This window comes from Hakea prostrata, chromosome 2, assembly GCF_041222555.1.
Source record: "Hakea prostrata isolate BN-2017 chromosome 2, UWA_Hpros_2, whole genome shotgun sequence".
In the NCBI taxonomy this organism is placed as follows: Eukaryota; Viridiplantae; Streptophyta; class Magnoliopsida; order Proteales; family Proteaceae; genus Hakea; species Hakea prostrata.
In genome coordinates this window covers 38,151,320-38,174,202 of record NC_142601.1, presented here as the reverse complement: position 1 = coordinate 38,174,202, position 22,883 = coordinate 38,151,320, and the positions used below count along the sequence as shown (strand labels likewise).

Here is a 22,883-nt window from a genome sequence, read left to right as displayed (position 1 = left end):
TGGTCCAAGTACCTTGGGACCGTGATCGTTGCTATTCTTGTTGGCTTTGGTTTGACGATTACTGTATATTTTGCAAATTTAGAGATAGTTCCTCATACAGAACACAAGCATTACCTACTTTTCTCCAAGAATACCGAAAGTGAGATTGGTGAATTTTTGTTTCAGGAGTTGAAAGCGAGGTTCAAGGGAAGAATTCTTCCTGACACACACCCTCGGAATACTCGGGTGAGGTTGATAGCGAGAGACATCATTAAAGCTCTTTCAAGTCCTCAACCAACTATTACAGATCATCAAGAAGGGTTTAATTGGGAGGTTTTTGTGGTGGATGCGGAAAGGAAGAGGAAGCAGAAGAGAAAAATCGAAAATCCCTAGGGCTGCGTTTGTTTGCTGGAATAATGGTGGGGTGGGAAATTCTTGAAAAAAGTGTAGATTTTTTACTTTTCCTTTAAATCCCAAAATGGTAAATTGTTTGGTTGCTTGGGGTGAAAAAGTGGGAGTCAACAAGGAAACTTGTGTGCTGATGTGGCAGTCCAACTTTTCCACCCCATGCCATTTTAAAACCCAACATATTTGGTGTGATTTTGAAGGAAAGTTGGGAAAAGTAAAAAGTGGGACCCACTATATCACTTTCCACAAAATTCTTTCATTTTCTTTTCCCTCGCCCCATTACACATGTGACCCACATGTTCTTTTTTCCCACCCCTATTTTCCCACCCTACCTTTACAAACAAACGTAGCCTAAATCAAGTCCATCTGACTCGAGTGAACATCACACACTTCTTTTTGTACATTTTAAAAGATTTTGTGAGGTTTTATAATTTTTTTTTTAATATTTACACTTGAATTCCGCATATTTATCCACAACCGTTGAAATCGTGTCTATGCACGTGACCGCAGCAGCTGCCAAATAAAAATCCCCCCATTATTCGCAGCACCACCCATTTCTTATCTAACAATTAATTGCTCGTGCAGAGCCGAACTTAATATGATATCAACCGCCGCATGGGTGTCTTCCCGAGACCCGAGGCCACTAATGCTGCAAATTTTACACGCTCAACCACACAGCAGTCGTCTTGTTTTTTTTTATTCCGGTAAAATCCACGGAGCAGTCGTCACAACTTGGGACCTGGCTTCAGTTCATGGAGCTGAAGTGTTCAGCCACCTTTTACACCATCGGATCGCACATTTGGATCAAGATTTGAATTTCGATTCAACCATTGAAATCAAAATCTTACCGAAATCTCAATTTAATGGTCGATTTTTTCTCGCTTAACAGTTTAGTGCAGTAACGAAACAATTTCCCACAACTTGCTGTTACAATCGCTCGGAATGATGTGCTTGAAATTGAACGTTGCTACATTCCTGTGCATTATCGTCATGCGCTATATCTCGGTCCCTCGGAGTGAGATCTTGACCGTTGAGATTCAACGATTCAAATCAAAATTTCTATTAAAATTTTGAATCCGACGGTCTCAAATTAAGTTCGACTGTTTTCACGACTGAAACAATTTCGCTCAACAGAGTAATTTTTTTGTGATCCTTTATATTTTCTTTTACTTCACAATCCCTGCTTAGAGCTTTTCGTCCCTGCTGAATCCCTCTGTCTTCCTTTACGTGTTTCACGTGTAACGGTGATCGTTGTTTACGTGGAAACAGTTGAGATCATGTCATTTCTTGATCATAGAGATGGGTCGTGAACTAAAGTCCCGATCAACTGAATTCAGTTTTTCTTACTCATTTTTTAAAATTTCCTGTTCTTTTACTAGTGAATAAGACCGTTGTTTCTCCAACAAAGAAATCTTGTTTCGCTCTGTAAAATCTGGGAGGTTATAAGTGTTTCTTGAGAAGTGTTTAGGCACTGGACTACAACTCGTCTCACTATTGATCTTACTAGTAAGTTGGGTATCTGGGTTTTATCGTTTGTTGGAACTTTCTTCTTGAAGAAACAGCAGAAGAAGAGGAGGAGGAGATGGTGAAGGATTTGAACGCAAAGCTTCTGCAGGAAAGGAGGTATGGTGAAGGATCAGGAGGGGAGGTAGAGGGAAATGAGGAGGAGAAGGATTTGGGGAAGAAGGTATGGAGCGAATCAAGAAAGCTCTGGGTGGTGGCTGCTCCTGCAATCTTCACGAGATTCTCCACCTTTGGCATTCAAGTCATCAGTCAGGCCTTCATCGGCCATATTGGTTCTGTTGAGCTAGCTGCTTACGCTCTTGTCTCCACCGTCCTCTTGAGATTTGCCAATGGTATCTTGGTAATACTATTATTTTTTTTTCAAAAAAAAAAGAAGTTGCTATTTGTAAATTTGTTATTTGTAAATCATTAATCTATCTCTTTGTTTGTTGTTGATCGTTCCTAACAGAATTTGATTTTATTTTACAAATCCATAATTTTTTTGAAATGTTAAGTGGAAACACTGTTGATAGATTTGTGTCTGTAAGAACAGAGTTTGAGGCCATTACTCTTGACGTATTCACTTGTTGAATAAAATACAGAAGTTTTGGAATGTGGATGATATCTTTTTTCAAATTATCAGTTGTAATATCCTTTTTGAGGATGCTCGTGTATTTATACATCACACGTGTGAATGTGAATATATGATGCTTCAATAGAAATGCTGAATGCTCCCCCTGAAAGGAAACCTTTGAGGTAATCGTTTTTATCAAATCCAAGTTTATTTTAATAGGAAAATCAATGAAATGTTTTTCACTGAAATATTTTGTATTGATTAATCAAAATTCATGGATTGAAAGACCACATCCCAGAGGTTTGCCCCTTATTCGTTCTGTATAAGCAACAGGACTGGGCAATAGAGGTTTTAAAGGTGAAGTATGCTGTTCAGTTTTGTAGCTTCACTTGCCAGGCATTCCCAAGGAAACGATTCACAATGGTTAGTATCACTGAAAACTTGTGATTCCTGCAAACTCAACTACTTTTGAGATTTTATTGATTCTAGGAGTACTATAACAAGGATGATGGCAGACCCCCTTGTGATCCACTAAAGAGCAAGTAGCTTGATTGGTTCAAATGCAATTCATAAGATGGAAGTGATATTTTGCCAGTTGTGGCAATAATGTGTTATTTTCCTCTGGTGATGTAGATTTACGCATAAAGAAGACTAAAATGCCTTTAAGTTACCGTTTGTGAAACACTCCACATGAAGAGTTTTATTGTTCATGTGGTGGTGTTCATTCATATTGGAGTGGTCGGTTCCTTATTTGAGATAATAGTTGCTACTTTGTTAGTTTAAACTACTCCCAATGGTTTCTATATCTGTGTATTTCTTTAGTTGTTAGCTGAGATTTATCTGCCTATTTTACTTTATATTTTGGACATTGGCTATCATTTTCAGCTTCTTGTACAAGTCACAATATTGCCTTGTGTGAGGCTTTCTAATCTGTTACTTCCTATTTTCTGGATAGCAGAAGTTGCTACATGTAACCAAGATTCAAAACTTTAGAGTTTCCACCTTATGATTTAGTGAAGAAAAGTTATCTTGTTTTTACCAATGACAGTGAAGGCTTATAGGAGACAGTCCTACGTTGAATGGGAGGCTCAAAGCTTGTTCTCTATTTCTCTATTTTATTCATCTTTTATTTTATGTTTGGTGGGTTATAACTTGCCCTTGGAAGAAGGTTGATATTGTTGTGGTGAAGACCAATTTTCACCATGTGAAATGTTCTACGGCTGATTCCGGGGCCTAAACATGCTCACATGGCTGTTTTATGATGTTGGCCATCATCAGGTGGGCATGGGTCCTGTTCAGAATAATTGAGTTCTTCAAAATGACTGGTTCTTGGCCCCAAAGTGTTTGGAGGTCCTGTGTTGCTGACTTGCTGTTTTTAGGTGTTTTTTTTTTTGGATATGAGGGCATTTTGGTCTTTTTATCTTTTTATGCAGGGTTTTTCACCTGGAACTCTATAGTACGTTAACAGGGTTGAGAGGGGTAGAAAAATGGCTAGGTTGTTATTTTGTTCTTCTTCCTTGAAACGCATCTCTGCTCAGCCGTGGGTATAGCCTTCAGGTGAACTATGTAAAATCTAGTATTGCGTTTGCACATTTGCTCTGTTTTCTAACACATATTACTGCTGAAAGTTGCTGTTAATACGTAGAGTACTGATCATCCCATAGAGTTGGTTCTTAGTTGAAATGGTTCTACATTATCTGGGGTTTGGTGTTATCCGTGTGGTAGATTGTCAATGATGTGGAGGTCATTGGATCTGTTCTTCACTTTTATCTCTCTCAAGGATATGACCATTTCGGTTTGAAAAGACAAAATGGACTTTGCCCAGTTTAACCCATCCCACTAGTTGAAAAACAGGGATGCCATGTCTTCAGTTTAAGATCAACCATATTCTCTAGCGTCGGTTATATAGTATTATCTGTGTGGTAGATTGTCAGTGATGTGGAGGTCATTGGATCTATTCTTCACTTTCATATCTCTCAAGGATATGACCATTTCGGTATGAAAAGACAAAAGGGACCCCATACCTCTAGTTGAAAAACAGGGTGCCATGTGTTCAGTTTAAGATCAACCATATTCTCTAGTATCCAAGCTATTCTGTATGTTTGCATATGTTCAGTCATTGGATGTTACAAATACTTCTTTACTTTACATGATGACATCCAAAAGGAAGTGTACGTTGAGCAACCTTCAAGATTTGCTATGCAAGGAAGTTTTCGAGCAAGGTTTGTGGGATTCATAAGGTTTTTTCTAGGGCTGAACCAATCCCACAGAAGTGGTTCAATAAGTTCAACTCATTGTTATTCAATGTGAGTTCTTCCAATGTTATTCAAACCATGGTCCAAGAACTCCAGCTTGAGGGCAATCTTTCCTTTCAAGATAGGAATTTAGACCGAGATCTCGACGAGATATGATCTTTTCTTTTTCGGAACTCAAGCCTCCATCCAAAGGGTATGAGGTGTTCATTTGGACTGTAGCTTGTTTTCCAGCCTATTTTAGGCCTTTTGAACTCATTTGTGACCTCAGATTTATGAAAATGTAGTGCAAGTCAGAGTTAAATTTTGGACCCCAAGTTGGAAACTGCCATGCTGAAGACCTTATATAAACCTATTGTACTCATAAGATACTGATACAAAAGCCTTAGCTAATACACTAATGCTCAAACAACTGCTCATACAAAAAATCTGGCGAAATATCCTATTGGAAATAGAAGATTTGAGCTGGCAGCACGCTTGGAAGAACCTAGGCAAAACTCCTTTGTCTTAGAGATCTCTTCTTGATCGACTTTGGGAGTCTTAGATAAGGGGTTGGTTTTAGTTGGGCCGAGGACCTAGATCTCAACAGAGTTATTATATTTTTTGGACTTGCTTGGCATCTCATCTCACTAAAAGTGATATACCATTCTTCTCCTACGATTCAGACTACTTAATTTTTGTTTACCATCAACACACTGAAGTTATGATTCTTGTTGTTTATGTGAATGATATAGTTTTATGTAGTAATGATGCTATTGGAATCTTGAGTTGAACCTTATCTTTATCAATATTTTCAGACTGAGGATTTCAATTTTCTACAGTATTTTCTTGGTGTTGAGGTTCTTTGGAATAAGAAGGGAGTTGATATATCACAGAAAACATTTATTTGGCCTCTCATTTGATATGTTGAAACCAAACCAATTGATACCCCTATGGCTTTGCATCAAAATCTGGCTCTATTTATAGTGAATACTTTTAAGGACCTACTTCAGTATAGATGACTAGTATGAAAACTTGTTTATCTTCTTGCCAGTAGGCCATTGACATTTCCTTTGCTGTTAGACTAGTTCGTCAAATTATATGTTCTCTATAGAAATTCCTAAGAAAACTATATATCGTGTCCTGAGTTATTTGAATGGAGCTCTAGGCAAGGGGCTTGTTTATCATCCTCGCCGGAGTATTGATGTGGTTGGTTGTCTCGATGTGGATTGGGCAGGTTCTGATGGTCATTCATGTTCTACTACTGGGTATTGTACGTTTGTTGGAGATAACATTGTAACTTGGTTAAGAAAAAAATTACAATTGCAATGTGAAGTGCTAAAGTAGAGTTCTGGGCCATGGCACACCTTGTAGATAAACTAATGCGCCTGAAGTATTTTCTGAGTTAGGATTCCCAATTTCACAAGCCATGCAAATGTTCGTGACAATTAAGGGGCTACTAAGTGCCAAACATTCCAGTATTCCACGAGCATATATAACATATATATTGAAATTGATTGTCATTTTGTTTGAAATGTTGTTCTAAGAATTTAGCTCTCATTCTCTTCATTGCCTAATTTTATCAGCTTGGTAATATCTTTATCAAACTTGTATGGCCCTATTTCAAAACTGGGAGTTTCAGGCTGGGCTTTCTCTTTTTTATTTTTTTTTATTATTTTATTTTTATTATTATTTTTTTTTTTTTGGGGGGGGGGGGGGGGTTACAGTTTGAGGAGTGTTAGTTGAACTGGTGTTTACCACTTCATGTTCTGTGCGTTTACATGAATGTGAACCATGGGGGTCCGTGTGTCATCTACATTTTGGCTTAGTTATTTGTGAGTTTAGTCATTGGGAAACTTCAAGCATAAGCTAGGTAGTTTTTCCCTTTTTATTTATTTACTTTCCATATGGATTTTAGGCATTTGGAAGTGTTTACTTCTCTCTCTCTCTCTCTCTCTCTCTCTCTTATATATATATATATATATATATATATATATATATATATGGTAAAGATGAGGGAAAGAGAGTTATTCAACCAAAAAAGAATGATGAGGGGGAGAGACTGCTAAGTCTGATGCATCTCTCTTTGCTGTCTCACCCATCCTCTTTTTCTTCTCTTCTTTCCATATTGTCTTGGGTTTATGTTTTTTTTCTTTATTACAACTCCGATTGAAGGAGTTGAAAGAGCATAGGAGAAGTTGTGAGGAAAGACATGCAGATCCTAGGGCTTGTACCTAGTATGGCCTCGCATAGAACCCAACCTTTTGGAGGGAAAGGATCCATGTGATAGACGGTAGACCTTAGCTGAGACTCTCTTGACTGGCTGGGCTAGGCCTCATTCTTCTTACTTCCGGCTTGTATTTCCTTAATTTTCCAGTTTTGTTGCTCATCTCATTTCCCACCTCTTGTAACCGTCTCTTGATTCCCGTTCATGTTTAGTCTTCATCTTTCCTTTGTTTTATTTGGACCATGTAGCCGACCTCTGTAGGTTGGGACAAGGTTGAATTGTTGTCGTTGCTGTTGTTATTATTATTACTATTATTATTCTGATCATTATTAACCAGTATGACGGTGGACCACTTGATTTTGTGGATGTCAATTCTGTGGCATACCTCAACTCAATTACCTACCTGTATGCGAGATTTCTCATTGTTTTTCTGTTGTCCTTCCACCAGATTTTCATTTCTTATGCATTGAGATCCCATGTAATCCATAGATAGTTGAGTGACATCAATCCACAAAGGGATGACAATCTTGGAATAACCTTCTAGGCTGTTGGTCACTTGGTCTACTGGTCTAGGTTCCTCAAAATTTAAAAGAAAAAAAAGCTGAGGGTTCACATGAAGTTAGTTGAAATTCTGTCTTATCTTGCCTATATAAAAGTGTCTTATTTGGCGTATGTAACCAAAAAAGAAAAAATAAATAAATAAAAGAAAGAGAAAGTGAACATGAGAGATGCTGTTCGCTACAGCTTACATTAAAATCTAAATATTATGACTTACAGAAAGTATGGGTATGGAGAATCCAAAAAGAAAACTTGTGGGCCATTTAATGAATGGTCTCCCATTTCTAAATGGATAGGGGCATATTTATCCTTCATAATACATTGACAGCAAATTCATAGTCATGATTCTGCATGACCTTAGGATTCTGCTAAAATGTAGTCCCTTATCTTTGGTAATGAATGTCGATCATCCATAAACTGATCTATTAAGTCATGCATGAACCTTTCTATATCCGCTTCTTCATTCAAAAAAAAAAAAAAAAAGAAAAAAAAAAGCCGATCTCTGTTAGGCTTGCATTACTCTTTTTTTCTTCTTCTGGCTGATCTCTGTTTGGCATGTGCAGTTGGGCATGGCCAGTGCACTAGAAACTTTGTGTGGGCAATCATTTGGAGCAAGGCAGTACCATATGTTAGGCATATACCTTCAAAGGTCATGGATTGTTCTCTTCATTTGTTCACTCTTTCTTCTTCCTGTCTTCTTCTTCACATCTCCAATTCTAAAGCTATTAGGCCAAGATCCCCACATTGCAGAGGTTGCTGGGACGATAGCACGGTGGTTAATACCTGTGATGTTCTCTTTCATAATATCCTTCACCTGCCAAATGTATCTATCTGCACAGAGCAAAAACTTGATCATTGCATACTTGGCAGCAGCTGCCCTTGCAATCCACCTCGTTTTGTCATGGCTTTTGACAGTGAAGTATAATTATGGACTTACTGGTGCAATGGTGTCAACAATACTAGCATTTTGGATTCCTAATGCGGGTCAGTTTATGTTTGTTACTTGTGGTGGCTGTCCTGAAACATGGACTGGTTTTTCTTCCCTTGCTTTCAAGGATCTATGGCCAGTCATCAAGCTATCACTGTCATCTGGTGCTATGCTCTGGTATGCTTTCTTCTATATATATCTCTTGTAGAATTATAGTTTTCATTTCTACAAATCAGTTATAATAAGTAGTTAGGTGGTTCTGTGAAAGTAATAGTATATTTTTCATGTATGGTATAACTATTAGTGAAAAAAGGGGAACATTGATTATGTACTCGACTAAAATAATAATGAGAAATGCTATATTTTATTCTAACTCGGTTTTTTTTTAAACAGTCTCGAGCTTTGGTACAACACAATCTTGGTTCTTTTAACTGGGAACATGAAAAATGCTGAAGTTGCCATTGATGCTCTGGCTATCTGGTAATTCTGGTCAACGTTTCATCTTTTTTTATTTTCATCCCTTATCCCATTCCTGGTTTGAGTTGTCTTTTTCATCATCTGATATGTCTCATTTCTTTTCACACAGTATCAATATCAATGGGTGGGAAATGATGATATCTCTTGGTTTCTTGGCTGCAGCAAGGTATTATCAGTTTACTGTATTATGTTAAGATTTTGTTCTATTCTTTTCTTTGTTTTTCCTGGTTAGTGTGTGTTTATTGACCACGTGGCGAGCTGACGCAGATAATGTAGATAGATCTGCTAGTCATTGGAAGGAGAATATGAGTGAGGACAATGATATACATTTAGAATCATGGGTTTGAGGGTTTTTTTTTTTTTTTAAGAAGTAAGAGATGTAGAGATAACAACCTCTTTCAACTCAAACAATTCATACCATTGGGGGTGTTGGAGGTGCTTTTAGCCATTGCAAGGTATATATACAAAAAAAAAAAAAAAACTAGAAATGATTAGGTTAAGGTACATTATGACTCTCTAATGGCTTAAATACCCCTTAGATACCCTTGTTTGATAGAGATAACATCAAACTAATCCTTATTTACTAATACCACTGCCTTTAAAGGTAGTTCCTAATGTAACATAGATACTAAATAATATTATTGCAAGACATCACTGCCTGGTTGTGTAGCCCTGCACTAAAGCAGGGGAATCAACATGTGTGGAATTTTTTTTAAGTGGCCCATGGTAGTATTTTGTGTGCCCTGTATCTGGGACTGGGGTATACACAATGACCACTTAAGGATATTCCACAGCATTCACTTTTGAAGGTACAGTGTTTCAGCTCATCCCACAATTAAATCAGCAATGGTTGGCTTACATACAAAGATTTATGGAGGAAGAAGGAAATAAATGGATTTGATCTCTTCAAATTGTGTTTTGCTTTCTGGATCATCTCTCAACTCTCTTCAAGTTCTTTTTTCCTGTTGGATCTTCTTCTATCTTTGGTTTGTTTTATGAAGCTTATATCATCCTATGTACAGTACTATATCGCCAGTATTGATAAGCTCTGAAAAAATTCAACTGGAGATTGAGCAACCTAGTCTCAGATCTCTTCATACTTCTCCTTGTGTGAAGTTGACAAAAATTATAAGATTCAAGAAAATCATAATCTATCTTTAGAAATAAAGGATTTTGGCTTTATATTAAACTAAAACAGATGAAGTGAAGAGGTTTTCTAACGGTGGGAAGAAAGAGTGGAAGAAAATAAAACTTCAGAATCGTGGTGTGTTTGTGGGGCAAGGGGAAACAAAGGAGAAGAGGGAGCAAAAATAAAGGGAGGTGAGAGGGCAAGGAAGAAGAAGAGAGGATAGGCAATAAGAATGGTGGAAGAGAGAGAGAGGCTGACGGTGCAACCTAGAGGGGGGTGACTTGGTTGCAACTAGTGGATTGTCCTAATTTTTGGTTTGTGCGGAAATGCAAGGTAAATTGAAAATTCAAATGAATTTAAACAATAGCAAACAACCACAACATAGGATTTATAGTGGTTCAACTGTACAAGTGTATGCTCACTCCTTTCTTGGTCTCAAGAGAGTATTCTGCTAATGATTCTCTTTTAATATAGTGGGTAGAGATCAAACCCTTACAATAATCTTTGTTACGGGGCAAGAGTACCCTTTACAATCTTTGTTTACCAAGTAGGGCAAGAACACCCTTTACAATCTTTGTTCATGGGCAAGAGCACCCAATCAATCTTTGTTAACGGGCAAGAGCACCCAAAACCAATTCTAATCTACCCAGACTAGAAATGAAATAGTTACAAATGAAAGATGTTACCTTACAAGAGGTGTGACACTTTACCTCTTGTGTGAATGTGATGCAATGAGAGTTGTATGCTCAATATATGAAATGCATGCACCACTAACGCCTTCAATCACCTCAAACTTGACTTCCACAAGCTTAGTTAACACCTTGGTTTGTTTTTCAAGGTTGGAGAGAGGATGAGAGGCAAAACACAATTTCTTTCTTGTGATTTGAGAGCTTAGGATCACTTGGGGAGTAGTTGATCAAGTATGATGTTCAACCCTCTCAAATGGGGTGAATTGGGCTTATATAGTTGGCCTTTGAGTGCCTTAGCCCAATCCCCAACGGATAGAAAACGGACATAATTTTAGTCTAGTTTTCAGTCCAGACGGTTGTCCGTCTGGGAAATATCCGTTAAAAACTAGCCGTTGCAGAATTTTGACCAGACAGATGTCCGTCTGACTAGATGGATGTCCATCTCAGACGGAAGTCCGTGACCAGACAGATGTCCGTCTTAGACCGACGTCCGTCTAACCAGACAGATGACCGTCTTAGACCGACGTCCGTCTGACCAGACAGATGACCATCTCAGAAGGATGTCCGTCTGACTGGACGGAAAATCCGTCTGAGCTTCTGTGACTTGACAGAAACTAGATGGATGTTTGTCTGACCAGATAGTCATCCGTCTACAGCAAGTCAAGAATGGGACTTGGATTTGGCTTGGGTTTTTGGTCTTTTTGGTCAATTCTAAGCCTCATACACCTTTCTACTATGTCCTAGGCCAGTCTAGTGACATGATATGCACATGATTACATACAATTACATAAGAGTGCATTGGAGGTGTCCTCAGTCCTAACTTCATCTAAGTCTTGATCACTGAAGTTCTTGAGTCTTCTTGAACTCCATTCTTCATGATCATCTTCATGTCCATCTTGGCTTGGTCTTCATGACCATCTTGGCATGGTCATCTTGACTTAGACTTCATGCCCATCTTGGCATGGTCATCTTGACTTAGACTTCATGTCCATTTTCATGTCCATCTTGGCATGATCTTGGCTTGGGCTTGACTTGAGCATGAGCATATGACTTTGACTTTGAGTTGGTCCACTTGTTCTCATCTTGAACTAAAACAACACAACTCAATATAGCCATTTGTAATTCATGTTTGTTATCATCAAACCAATGGAGGCTGATGTGGCAAATGCTGACATGGCATTTTCCAACAGAGGCCATAGGAGGTTCTTCACTATTAAAATGTATTTATAAAAGGAAAAACTGAAAAGGCCAAATGTACACTTGTTGGGAGGCATGATGCATTGTATCTTGGCACTTGCATTTGACGCTTTCAGCCCCTATGGCCTCTGCAGGAATTGGTCTGCCTTGTGCATTAATCTGCATAACTAGGGAACGAAGTAGGGTTCTTCAAAGTGGTGGGGGCTGCAGCCCCCAAGGAAATATTTTGGGGGGCCTATCTGGGTATTTTGGTAAACTTGCTTGCACTGGATTAATTCACTATACATTTGTGTCATGGGTGTATGCATGGTATGAGATCACGCTTGTTGGCCATGGGGAGACGAGTTATGGTTCGAGTCCAGAAATCTCCAAATCTTGACTGAGATCTCGGTTGAGTTGAGATCCCAGTTTGACCCAATATCTCAATCCAACCATCCTTTTTAAGTCCCACAACTCAAGCAAGACTGGTCGAGATCTCGACCTATCTTGCCTCCTCTCACCTCCCATCTCGTCAATAGCTTCCCAAGTTCATTTTTTGCCAAATATTTTGCCGGATTGTTGCCTCCGCTCGCCTCTCACCTTGCTGACAGCTTCCCACAATTCCCTCTCACCTTGCTGACAGCTTCCCACAACTCCCTCTCACCTTCTTCTTGTTAGGATTAGGACAATCAGTCACACACAATCAAATAAAAGCAAGAAAGCAAAGAGATGGATTTTAGCATGTGCCAGACTAATGATAGGGAGAGTTTTGCAAATAGTTTGTATGTTTTCAGATGATTAATGCATTATAAATAACTATCTTCAAATATGGGGTTTTCCACCCTAAGAGAACAGTCTTCCTGCAACAGCTTGTATTCATTAAAATAAAATAAAAAATGATAAATGATCTGAATAAACTGCAACCTGAATGTATCTAGGTTACATAACAGTGATTTGTATTGCATACACTGATTTGTTCATTGGTTCAATCAATTGTATGAGCATAAATCAATTCCCTAATATGTACTTTACTGAACATAGAATGACATCATACATCTTATGGATAGCACTTTGTATCACTACAAGGTACAATTTGATCTTTAAAGGTGCAAACACGCTCAAGAAATTTGTATAGTTATCAGAGATAGCAAAGCATGACTTAATTGTAAGCCATTGACCTTGCTTTTTTCCCATACCGCTTTAATATGTACATCAACTCTTTTTCTGACAATGGTTCCAGTGTGCGGGTGTCAAATGAACTTGGAAGAGAGAGCTCAAAAGCTGCAAAATTTTCAATTGTGGTTGCTGTGCTTACATCGCTGTCTATTGGATTTGTTCTGTTCTTTGTGTTTCTATTTCTTCGGGGAAAACTGGCTTATATATTTACAAACAATCCTGAAGTGGCCCAAGCAGTTGCCAACCTTTCGCCTCTCTTAGCTTGCTCTATACTTCTGAACAGTGTTCAACCTGTCCTCTCAGGTTAGTTACTTCCTCTAATTGTTTTTTTCTTTTCTTTTCTTTCTCTTAAGAATGTAACATGACAGTGTTGATGCTACCATGGTGGCACGAAAATGAGCAAAGCTAATGGTGTCGGTTCACCAATATTTGCACTTCACAGTATGGAACATTTGGCATAAACGTTTGCTTGTTGAAGGGTACATCAACAAAGACAATCTGACCAGAACTGAATTGTGCTGGAGATTTATCAATTAGAAGCATGTTATATGACTTGAAAATTATATTTAAGAGAAAGGGGGTGTGGGATATGAAGCAATTTATTTATTACCTGCCGAATTATCTCAAGATTAAAATAAGGCACCGTCGGCTCAGAAAAAGGATCCTGTCTTATCCACTATAATTTTGCTATGTGGACAAGTGAGGTGGCTATTCTTGCTGTTGGTGTGAGAACATGGTCTGGTAAAGCTACTTGTAAAATTTGATATCCTAATTCAGTAAAAAACTCATATATTGGCCTGCATCCTATGTATGTCTATTCATGTCTTTTGGCACTCCAACCCCCTATTGTTTACTTCTCAATGGTCCTGGCTTTTCATGGCTATATGTTGCCGCTTTCTAAAACTTCGTTTGGGATGAAATTTGATATTTGAGCAGGGGACATTGAGGTCTCCCTGTCCATAGAAGATGTGTGGCATGTGCCTCACTTGAGCTGCCATGTGGTATGTCATTTGGGAGCCCTTCCTATGTCGGATGCGAAAGAAGCTAGAGCTCTTAAAATTTTAATTTCTTGGTGGTTCCTTTAGAAACTTATACGTTGAACAACCATTAAGAATGATTCATGATTCATTTTCCTTCTTTTAGGGGTTGCTATTGGTTCTGGCTGGCAGAGCACTGTGGCTTATGTAAACTTAGCATGCTATTACTTGGTAGGGATTCCTATTGGAGTTGTGCTTGGGTATATCATTCATTACAATGTCAAAGTGAGTAACCTTTCCTCAATTTTCCATATTTTATGTCAGAGGTGTTTGCTTTCTATTGTTTGTTATTTCAAGCTGAGAAGCCACAAATGAGTGTGTTGTTGTAGCTACTTTTTATGTGATTAGCTTATGAATCATCAACTTCCAAAGGGGGGGGGGGAGAATAAATGAAACTAAGGTTTTAAGACTTCTTGGGACTGTTTGAGATGCACCGGAATTTTTGTTCAAACAGCCCAAGCTCGATCTTCAATGGACTATATATGCCTTCAATGACTAGGCTCTTGTAGTGCATGCAAAAATTTAAGTAGTTTTTTGCCAGTCTTCCAAATTCTTAACTTTATTTTCTCGTCTCTCACTATTATCCGGTTCTGCAGGGGATCTGGATGGGAATGTTAATTGGAACACTTGTTCAGACTATTGTGCTTGTTTTGATCACCTCCAGAACTGACTGGGATAAGCAGGTATAGTTACTGCATATGCCTTAATCCAAAATACTACCTCAGGCTGTAGAATATGAGCGATGAGAACAATATCATGGGCTATGCCCAACTACTTGATATAGGAGTATCAAGAAGACTGCTGAAGAGTTTCATGGAAACCTTTGATGAAAAAAAAGGAAAAACAAGTTATTGCAGTGACATTCCTTCTGTATTATATGTATTTATTCCTTCCTCATTAACAAAAACCAATTATATTTGGATTGGTTGTTCACAGGTAGCTCTTGCCCGTCAGCGTGTGAAAAAATGGGTTGAACCAGTTGATGAATCAAAGGGAAACACGGAGGACGTGTAGCAGCTTTTTACAATCACAGTTCATCTTCAATGGCCAGGTTCCAGGCATTCAACACAGAAGGGGGGCTATGAGTGCTAGAATCAATATTAAGCCAATAATAGCCTGGTTGGATGGTGCTCTTATTTGCACTATTTATTTCGATGGGGATTTGGAAATAGGGAATGGGATTTTTTGGTTGAAGCTGGTTCTGCCCTATTAAGAGACCAGATTTCTTGATACATGCAACTAGCATCTTGGCCATCTGTCTTAAGCCGAGATTGTTTCAGTTAGATTCTTAAGCATTTGAATCACTGAATTTCGCTCTTTCAAGTTTTTGTTTAAAAATGTTTTAAGAAGTGAAGATTGCTTTATTGTGTAGGTTTTTTTCAATATTTTAAATTAAGCGAATTTGATATAAGATGATTTTGTGGTTGCATTTGTCCTAGAGAATATAGTTTCTGGAATGGCCAAAAAAAAAAAAAAAAAAGAAAGAAAGATCATATAGAAATACCAATGCAAGGGTTTTGTTAAATTAGTTACACAAATTCACGTCTTAAAAAGGGTAGAATAGAACAATCACAGCTGGTATGCTTTTACTATCATAGAGGGGTTACCATTCATATAGGGATTAACCGCATTTATGGAAACAAAAATACCAAAGGATTAGCTCATAAGTGTGTGTTCACCTATATGATTGTGCACCATATCAATGATATCAAATCAACACGTCTGCTTTTGATAGAAGATGCATCAAGATGTTAAACAAAAACATCATCTTTTTTCGTTAACAATTTGTGCTCGACAACCTAAACTTATCCACTTCATGGCTGAGAGACCTATGCTCTTCAAATGCCATTAACCTAACACAAAATTAGGTGGCAATGAAACTTGAGACTCAGAACTAATTTTGTGTATTAGGCGGCAATGAAACTTGAGACTCAGAAAAACTAAGGCTGACCCTTTTACCGAAAAACAAAAAAAAAAGAAAAAGCCAAAAATAAAGATTTAAGAGGTCCCACCGAGATTTGAACTCGGGTTACTGGATTCAGAGTCCAATGTCCTCACCACTAGACCATGGGACCGCAGATGAGGGAAGAATATCTTATTATTTACAAAACATAACCTTTTATCTTTGCTAGCTTTCTCATTTTGTAGTGTAGGGATACAAAAGATTGGTGTTTCTTTGAGTCTCAGTGTGAAATCCAGCCCTAACCTTGATCCAGAATCCTTGTTGTTTGTAGGTTTTAAGACCTGAAGTAAAGGAAGAAGTCATCTATGGGCCATCTCAATGGAAGATATGGTGTTTGACCCAGAACCCATGGAAGTTGATGATGATGTTTGACCCAGAACCCATGGAAGTTGATGATGGTGTTCTATACTTGGAAGCTTTGACAAATTTGAAAATGAAATTGCACCTTGATGAAGATGAGATTAGTTGCTGGACTTAAAGCATAGTTGGACATGTTTGAAGGCATTCCTCTATACTAGGTAAGCCATATGTTGAGTTGGGAGAAGCCCATTGGATTTGGATTAAGTTTAGGCCCTCATTTCCCTAGTTTGGCATTGCTGACATGCTTGGTCGACTGGGCCAGTCGACCAGCCAATCGACCAACAGGGATAGAATCTGCCAAAATCCTCTGTTAAGGTCTTTTGGTGCTCTATATTATAGAAGTATATGTTCTTAGCCTCCTTTGTTTCTAAAACCCTTAGGCTGCATTTGTTTGCAAAGGTGAGGTGGGAAAAAAAAAATGTGGGTCCCATGTGTAGTGGGGTGAGGGAGAAGGAAAGGAAAGCAAAGGGTTTTGTGGAAAAGTGATAGTGGTGGGTCCCACTTTTTACTTTTCCCAACTTTCCCACTAAGTCCCACCAAATATGTGGGGTTTTAAAATGCAATTTTGCTGAGGTCCTGCGTAATTAATGCGCAGGACCGTCAAGCGAGCCGTCCGATTAGATCGGACGGCTCGCATTGTTCTTCCATTAAAATAATATAAACAACCTGTTAAAGCAGCTTTTTGGGAACAGGTCGGTCCAATGACACTAAACCGGTTCGAGCTTCTCTTTTGAGTTGTACTATATGTTATAAATACGTTTTATAAAACACAACGTACATACAATTGTTTTATACCTTTAACAAAATACATTTGTATACGATACGAAATGATTTCAAACCCATGCGCGGGTAAATTTTGAATTTCAAAATATTTTGAAATACACAAAACCTATTCTTTCACCGCCCAACCCTCATTTCGTTTGTGAACGATTTCGAGCTCTGACGTTCTGGAGAAGAAGAAGAAGAAGAAGAGGTTGAAACTCAACCACAAAGTGTAGCGCGACTGTGATGCAGATGAATTTCGAGGAGGACGAAAAGGAATTGGAAGCCATAGCGAAACATTTGCGGCAGCTTGATGAGTTGAAAGCTTCCCAGTTTTGATCGAAGCAGAAGAGGTATAGCTTCAGTTGTAGGTCGCTTCCCAGTTTTCGATCGAAGGAGAAGAAGGATCTTGAAGCAAAAGAAAGAAGCCCTAGTTTGAGGTAAGGTTGTAGTGTTCTGGTGTCCCTCTTCGGTTCTTCCATCTTTCCTTGCAGTTGTTCCCTTTTATCGTAGAATGAAAAATGTTTCCAAGAATTACAAGTTGTGAATATGATCTAAAGAAGAGAATTTTCTGATAAAGAAGGAAATAGAAAGAAGAGTTCTTGAAGGTTTGGATTCCTGGTCAATCAAAGAGGTTTTCGAAGAAGATACCGTATTAATTTTTATTTTTGGGAGGAAGTAGAGGAATGGGTGGGGGTTTGGGGGTTTTCATGTAATGTGGGCTCGGTTTCTTCTATTTTTTGAACAAAATGTAATTTCTTTATGGTTGCGATCTCTTATGGGTTTTAGTGTCAATTCTTCTGGTCTGGTTTTTGAGGAAAATCAGCATTTGGGCTTGTGCGAAATTCAACTGAGTTTGGTTAGGATATCCCCATGGTTCGTCTGCTTTACTTAGGATGGTCGGGTTGACGGTGTGGGATTTATAATGATTTTGTTGATTTCTGGAGTCTGGTGACAGTTTCGACTATTTAATTCTGCTGTTGACGCTTTGAATTTGAACTATTATAGGATTGTTTTAATTTGTTTCAGGGAAAAAAATGGCTATATATACAAAGGAGACCTGCGTGGTTTCTTATTTATATGGGTGAGTGGTGAAATGTTGTCTTCTCTGTTTTATTATTCTAATTGGAAATGGAATCTCCGGTTCGATTATTATATCTCTTGTCTCACTTGTTATTCCTGCAATTTTTGAATTTTTCCATGTTACAGAGAGTCGATCATCTTATGTTACCCAATAAGTGAAACTGTGATTATGTTACCTTCGACCCAAATCATCGGGGTTGATTTGGGTCTTCTGCAATTGAGATGATCAGAAAACTCTCCAGTCTAATGAAACATAATGGGACGTGACAAACGGAGAAATCAGAGAAGTGGTGTTAGAGCAGGGTTGGGGAGGATGGTGAAATGGTTCCCTCATCTAACTCGTTGGCCACCAAAGACTATTCGGCCAGTCTCTACTCTATGAAACTGGTGAAAGTTATCAGAAGCCAGATATTAGCAATATTGAAGAGGCTGAATCATCCCTTCGTGAAACCAGCTGTTTGAACTATGAGGTTTGTTACTGCACATTATCTTGCGTTTTGATTTTGCTGAGATTTGACCATGTGAATGTGATTCTGATTTCGGAGAACGGTATAGAAAACACATGTTAACCAATTCGCCATATTCTATATTTGAAATATTACTTTTATAGAGAAAAGTTCCTTTTTGCTTTCCACATTAGATGATAGAATGAGTTGGGTTGTGCCTGTTTGTGGTTATTTAGTTGACATTGTGGATTTGTTAACTGTTGCATACATACAATTGTTTTATATTCATACAATTGTATGCTATATTTGAAAGATTACTTTTATAGAGGAAAGTGCCTATTTGCTTTCCACATTAGATGTTACAATGAGTTGGGTTGTGCCTGTTTGTGGTTATTTAGTTGACATTGTGGATTCGTTAACTGCTGCATTGTGTAAGATCATTATGGTCATATCGAGAAGACTATAGGTGGTCAATGCTGTTTTCTATATTCTCTGGACCTTTACAGCTACTTGTATGGGATATGTCGATAATCATTGTGCTCAGTTCCTAGCTATAATGTTATCTGTTGGTTCTCAGAAATAAGTGAATCGCGGTGTTAAAAGCTTCGGCTATATTCTTGTCCATCTTCAGTTCATTATTGTGGCGCTGTTTAGTTTTAACCTTCTGTCCTTCATTTTTAACATTCTATTCCCAACAAAATTTTTCAAATTTGGTTGTCTTTTGAAATCTTTGTTTCTTAAATTAATGGGTAGCTTAACATTGCTTATGAATGAGATACTAATTCCTATGTCTTTTGGTTCTATGAATTTGGTCAAGAAGCTTAAATGCTTTTTTATCTATAATTCGGTTACGAAGGTCAAATACATTTCCTGTACACAGGAGGCTAGAGCATTGTTAGGGAAGGTCGAGTATAAAAAAGGAAACATACAAGCTGCTCTTTAATTTTCCATACCCTTTTTTTGATTTGCTTGTTAAGCTGATACTTTAATTTTTCTAATCTGCTTTTTTGAACATATCTTGTAAAATTTTGCATGCCCTTATTCTGGTATTTTCTGTATTTACACATGAATGTTTGTAGTTATTGCTGTAAATGACTTCTTTTTATAGAATGCATCTTTTATTCATCCATCTGGTGCATCTGATGGATCATCATATAATAGTTTTTTTTTTATCTAATATGGATGGATTTTATGTTTTTCTGGTTTAGGTATACAGGGGGTGGTTGTTCACAGACTTCATTTCATTAAATTAGTACTTTTGACAAATACTGATGCTTGACTGATGTTTTCCTTTGCATTAGAGTCTTAAGAACCTTTTTAATTTTACATTTATTTCTTGAAACCATCTATGGATAATCCCCCTATCAATCGTCATCTCAACTGATCCATCTTTTGTACTCTCGTGTTTATAAAATAGATATTGGAAGACATAAATAAATGTAAGATTAGAACCTAAATAGGTCTAATCCCAGTCAGCATGAAATAAACATCTCCAGGAACAAGACATCGGTTGGTGTGATCTGAAAAATGGTAACCTTTGAAATTCATATGGTTGGTATACATACATACATATATATATATATATATATATATATATATATATATATATATATAAAGAAAGCTCATGGCTTTGTTCTTGAGTTAAACTTCAACTATAGTGGAGTGAATGTATGAAGATGGTTTATGGTTTTATGTGTTTTAATCCGCATCGTATTCTTCTTTATATTTGTAAACTATCAATTAATATTCAATAAGGAATCATTTAGGATTCCTTTTAAGTTTATTAATGTATTTAAATTTTAGTCTGTGCATGAATATCGACTATATTTCACATGAATTTTGCAGACATTACCCAGAAAGGAGGGAAAGTGAAATTTTGACGTGATGAAGTCTCTGGTGAGACATAATCAATTGAAGCAAATGTTCCAACAATTGGGTCAGTGAAGTCATCGACAGACTCAAACCAAAGTCCATAATCTTCAAAGGCGAATTGTGGATTTCATTCAGGAACAGGCATTTGTCAGGCTTCAAGTCACGGTGAATAATATTGTGCTGGTGTAGTGAACATTAAGGTATCAACAATTTGCTGAACCACAGCTTCTATATATGATGCTCTGGACATCCAATTCTTTTATTTGTCATATCAACCTTTCATATGACAATTACAGTCTGATGAAACAAATAATTGAAACATGACATTCATATTGAAACATTCTTTATTCCCTTTAAATTTGTATAAAACAATGATAGACCATACACGTTATTGTAATTCTTCATTTGGAAATTTTAGTGTGCATAACAGTGATTGGTTGGTCAATTATGAGATATTTTTTAGTTTTTATTTGGGGTTTCCAATACAAAAATTCTTCACATAAAGAGTTGGTATGTACAGTTGTTATTCTAATTTACCAAAAAATTATGAAGATATGAAGGTTTTGTATGTATGATTGCGATTACGTTTAGGCAAACTTGGTAAAATTGAATGGTTCTGTTCTGAACCTATTTTAAACGGAATGATTCCGTTTCATCAGACTGATCAGATAGTTGAATTGCCCATCACCGTTATGAAGGTACTTGAAACAGAATGATTATGTTTCATCAGACTGACTAGTTTCGACTATCAAGTATATTGCTACTTCTATTGTCTGTTTCTCAAGTCTGGTGTGTCATACCAGAAGTTGGTGGATTTCAAGTTGCCACATTACATTCAATACTTTACCAAATCGCTTTACAGCTGATGTAGTAGAGAACTTTGTCTCAGTAAACAAATGTTGGTATGATTTAATTATTCTTTTTGAAACACGTATTTGCTTTTGAAATTATTTATTTTGAGTAGGTTGGATCTTGTTTCTTTTATTTTTTGGAAGTTTGAATTAGGTTGACAGGCTGGAGGTCTGAGACAGATCAATGCTGCTTGATCTGTGTATAATGGGAATAACCGAGATGACCATATTTTAGTGACAGCATGAGCGCACAAGCAAGCTGATCAGGTTGAACTTGTATGAGAGTCTGGTCAGTAGGTTTGCATCTTTCCTTCACATGACTTCAGGATATTCTATATTTTGTACCGTTTGTGAAAAATTCCCATTCCTCAGTACTTTAGGTCATCAGTATCGTTCAATTCATATCAACTTCGAAAATATTAATCAGTAGAAGTATGATTTAATTCAATTAGAACCGTTCATTCTGTACTTTTGACTCTTAAAGTTCAACTGCTTTCATGCGCTTAATCTTCGTCATCAAGTTTTTTATCCTTTAACCTTTCGTATTATTTCCAGAAATCATTCATTTTTGAAATTTGTATTGGAATTTGGATTCTCAGGTTGTCATCAATTTAGACGCTGATCTCAATATGTTTAACCATAATGCCTCTTGTGGTCAGCCGCCCCAAATGTTTTGTAATCATCCAAATTCTGAGGTCAGCCGCCCCAAATCAAATCACCTCATTAATGCACCTGTCCAGCTTCCTTGACGTTATCTTCTTCTCCGTCGTTTGATCAATAAATATTATTTGCTTCCCATCGCACGATTGTAATGATCTCCTTAATCGTTTTTACTTTATCCACGTGTCTGGTCGCAATGTTTCCAAATCCACCGATAAACCCCAAGCGTCGATTACGAACAGTTATAGCCGTCGATATGAAGCATCGTATATTTCCCTCCACTTTTCAAGAGTCTTTTCAGTATGTCACCTCATCTTTGTATTTATTTACTCCCTGTCATCCGCTTGGGCCCATAACCCGCAGTTTTGCTCTTCATACTCAAACTGCAAACTGCATTCCTCTGCAACTCCATTATCATAATTCCTGAACCTTCGTTGCTGCCTTTCTTGTTCTTCTTCATGGATCCCTCTATGAATTCATCAGGCCCCAACACCTCCGAACAAGTGAATGCGCCTTCACATGTTAATGTTGATAGCCCTGCTCTGTATGCTGTGGACGAAGAAATAACTCCTTATGTTCCCTTGGACACCACCTGTGAAATCCAGCCCAAACCTAGCCAGGGCACCCTATCTGTTTTGGGTAAAGAAGGGTTAGTTTAAATGTTTGACCTTAAAGTTGGACCTTGATTTGATCTTAGCTTGTTGCTTGTAGACCCTTTTGGTTGACGATTTGGTGTCGGAACCCAAGCCCATGGACATTGTCGATGATGCCCCTCACTTGAGAGCATTGTCAGT

General features: G+C 37.7%; 1 protein-coding gene and 1 non-coding gene across 2 annotated transcripts; one reads left to right on the top strand and one right to left on the bottom strand.

Moving 5' to 3' along the window:
* Positions 1–1,018: 1,018 nt before the first annotated feature.
* Positions 1,019–15,538, top strand: LOC149024310 (protein DETOXIFICATION 21-like). Its single transcript, XM_089144606.1, has 8 exons — positions 1,019–2,251; positions 8,044–8,585; positions 8,802–8,888; positions 8,995–9,051; positions 13,120–13,358; positions 14,199–14,317; positions 14,689–14,775; positions 15,029–15,538. The coding sequence occupies exons 1-8, from the start codon at positions 1,970–1,972 to the stop codon at positions 15,104–15,106; spliced, it is 1,491 nt and encodes a 496-aa protein (XP_089000732.1). The 5' UTR covers positions 1,019–1,969; the 3' UTR covers positions 15,107–15,538.
* Positions 15,539–16,095: 557 nt separating this feature from the next.
* TRNAQ-CUG (transfer RNA glutamine (anticodon CUG)) lies at positions 16,096–16,167 on the bottom strand. Its single transcript has one exon. It is a non-coding gene; the product is annotated as a tRNA-Gln (tRNA).
* Between the last annotated feature and the right edge of the window lie 6,716 nt (positions 16,168–22,883).

Excerpts from the sequence above, each read along its gene's own strand:
- LOC149024310 (XM_089144606.1), top strand. The coding sequence starts at position 1,970 with ATGGTGAAGGATTTGAACGCAAAGCTTCTGCAGGAAAGGAGGTATGGT. Across the intron at positions 8,889-8,994 it reads ATTGATGCTCTGGCTATCTG|TATCAATATCAATGGGTGGG; the intron begins GTAATTCTGGTC and ends CTTTTCACACAG. Across the intron at positions 9,052-13,119 it reads GGTTTCTTGGCTGCAGCAAG|TGTGCGGGTGTCAAATGAAC; the intron begins GTATTATCAGTT and ends CAATGGTTCCAG.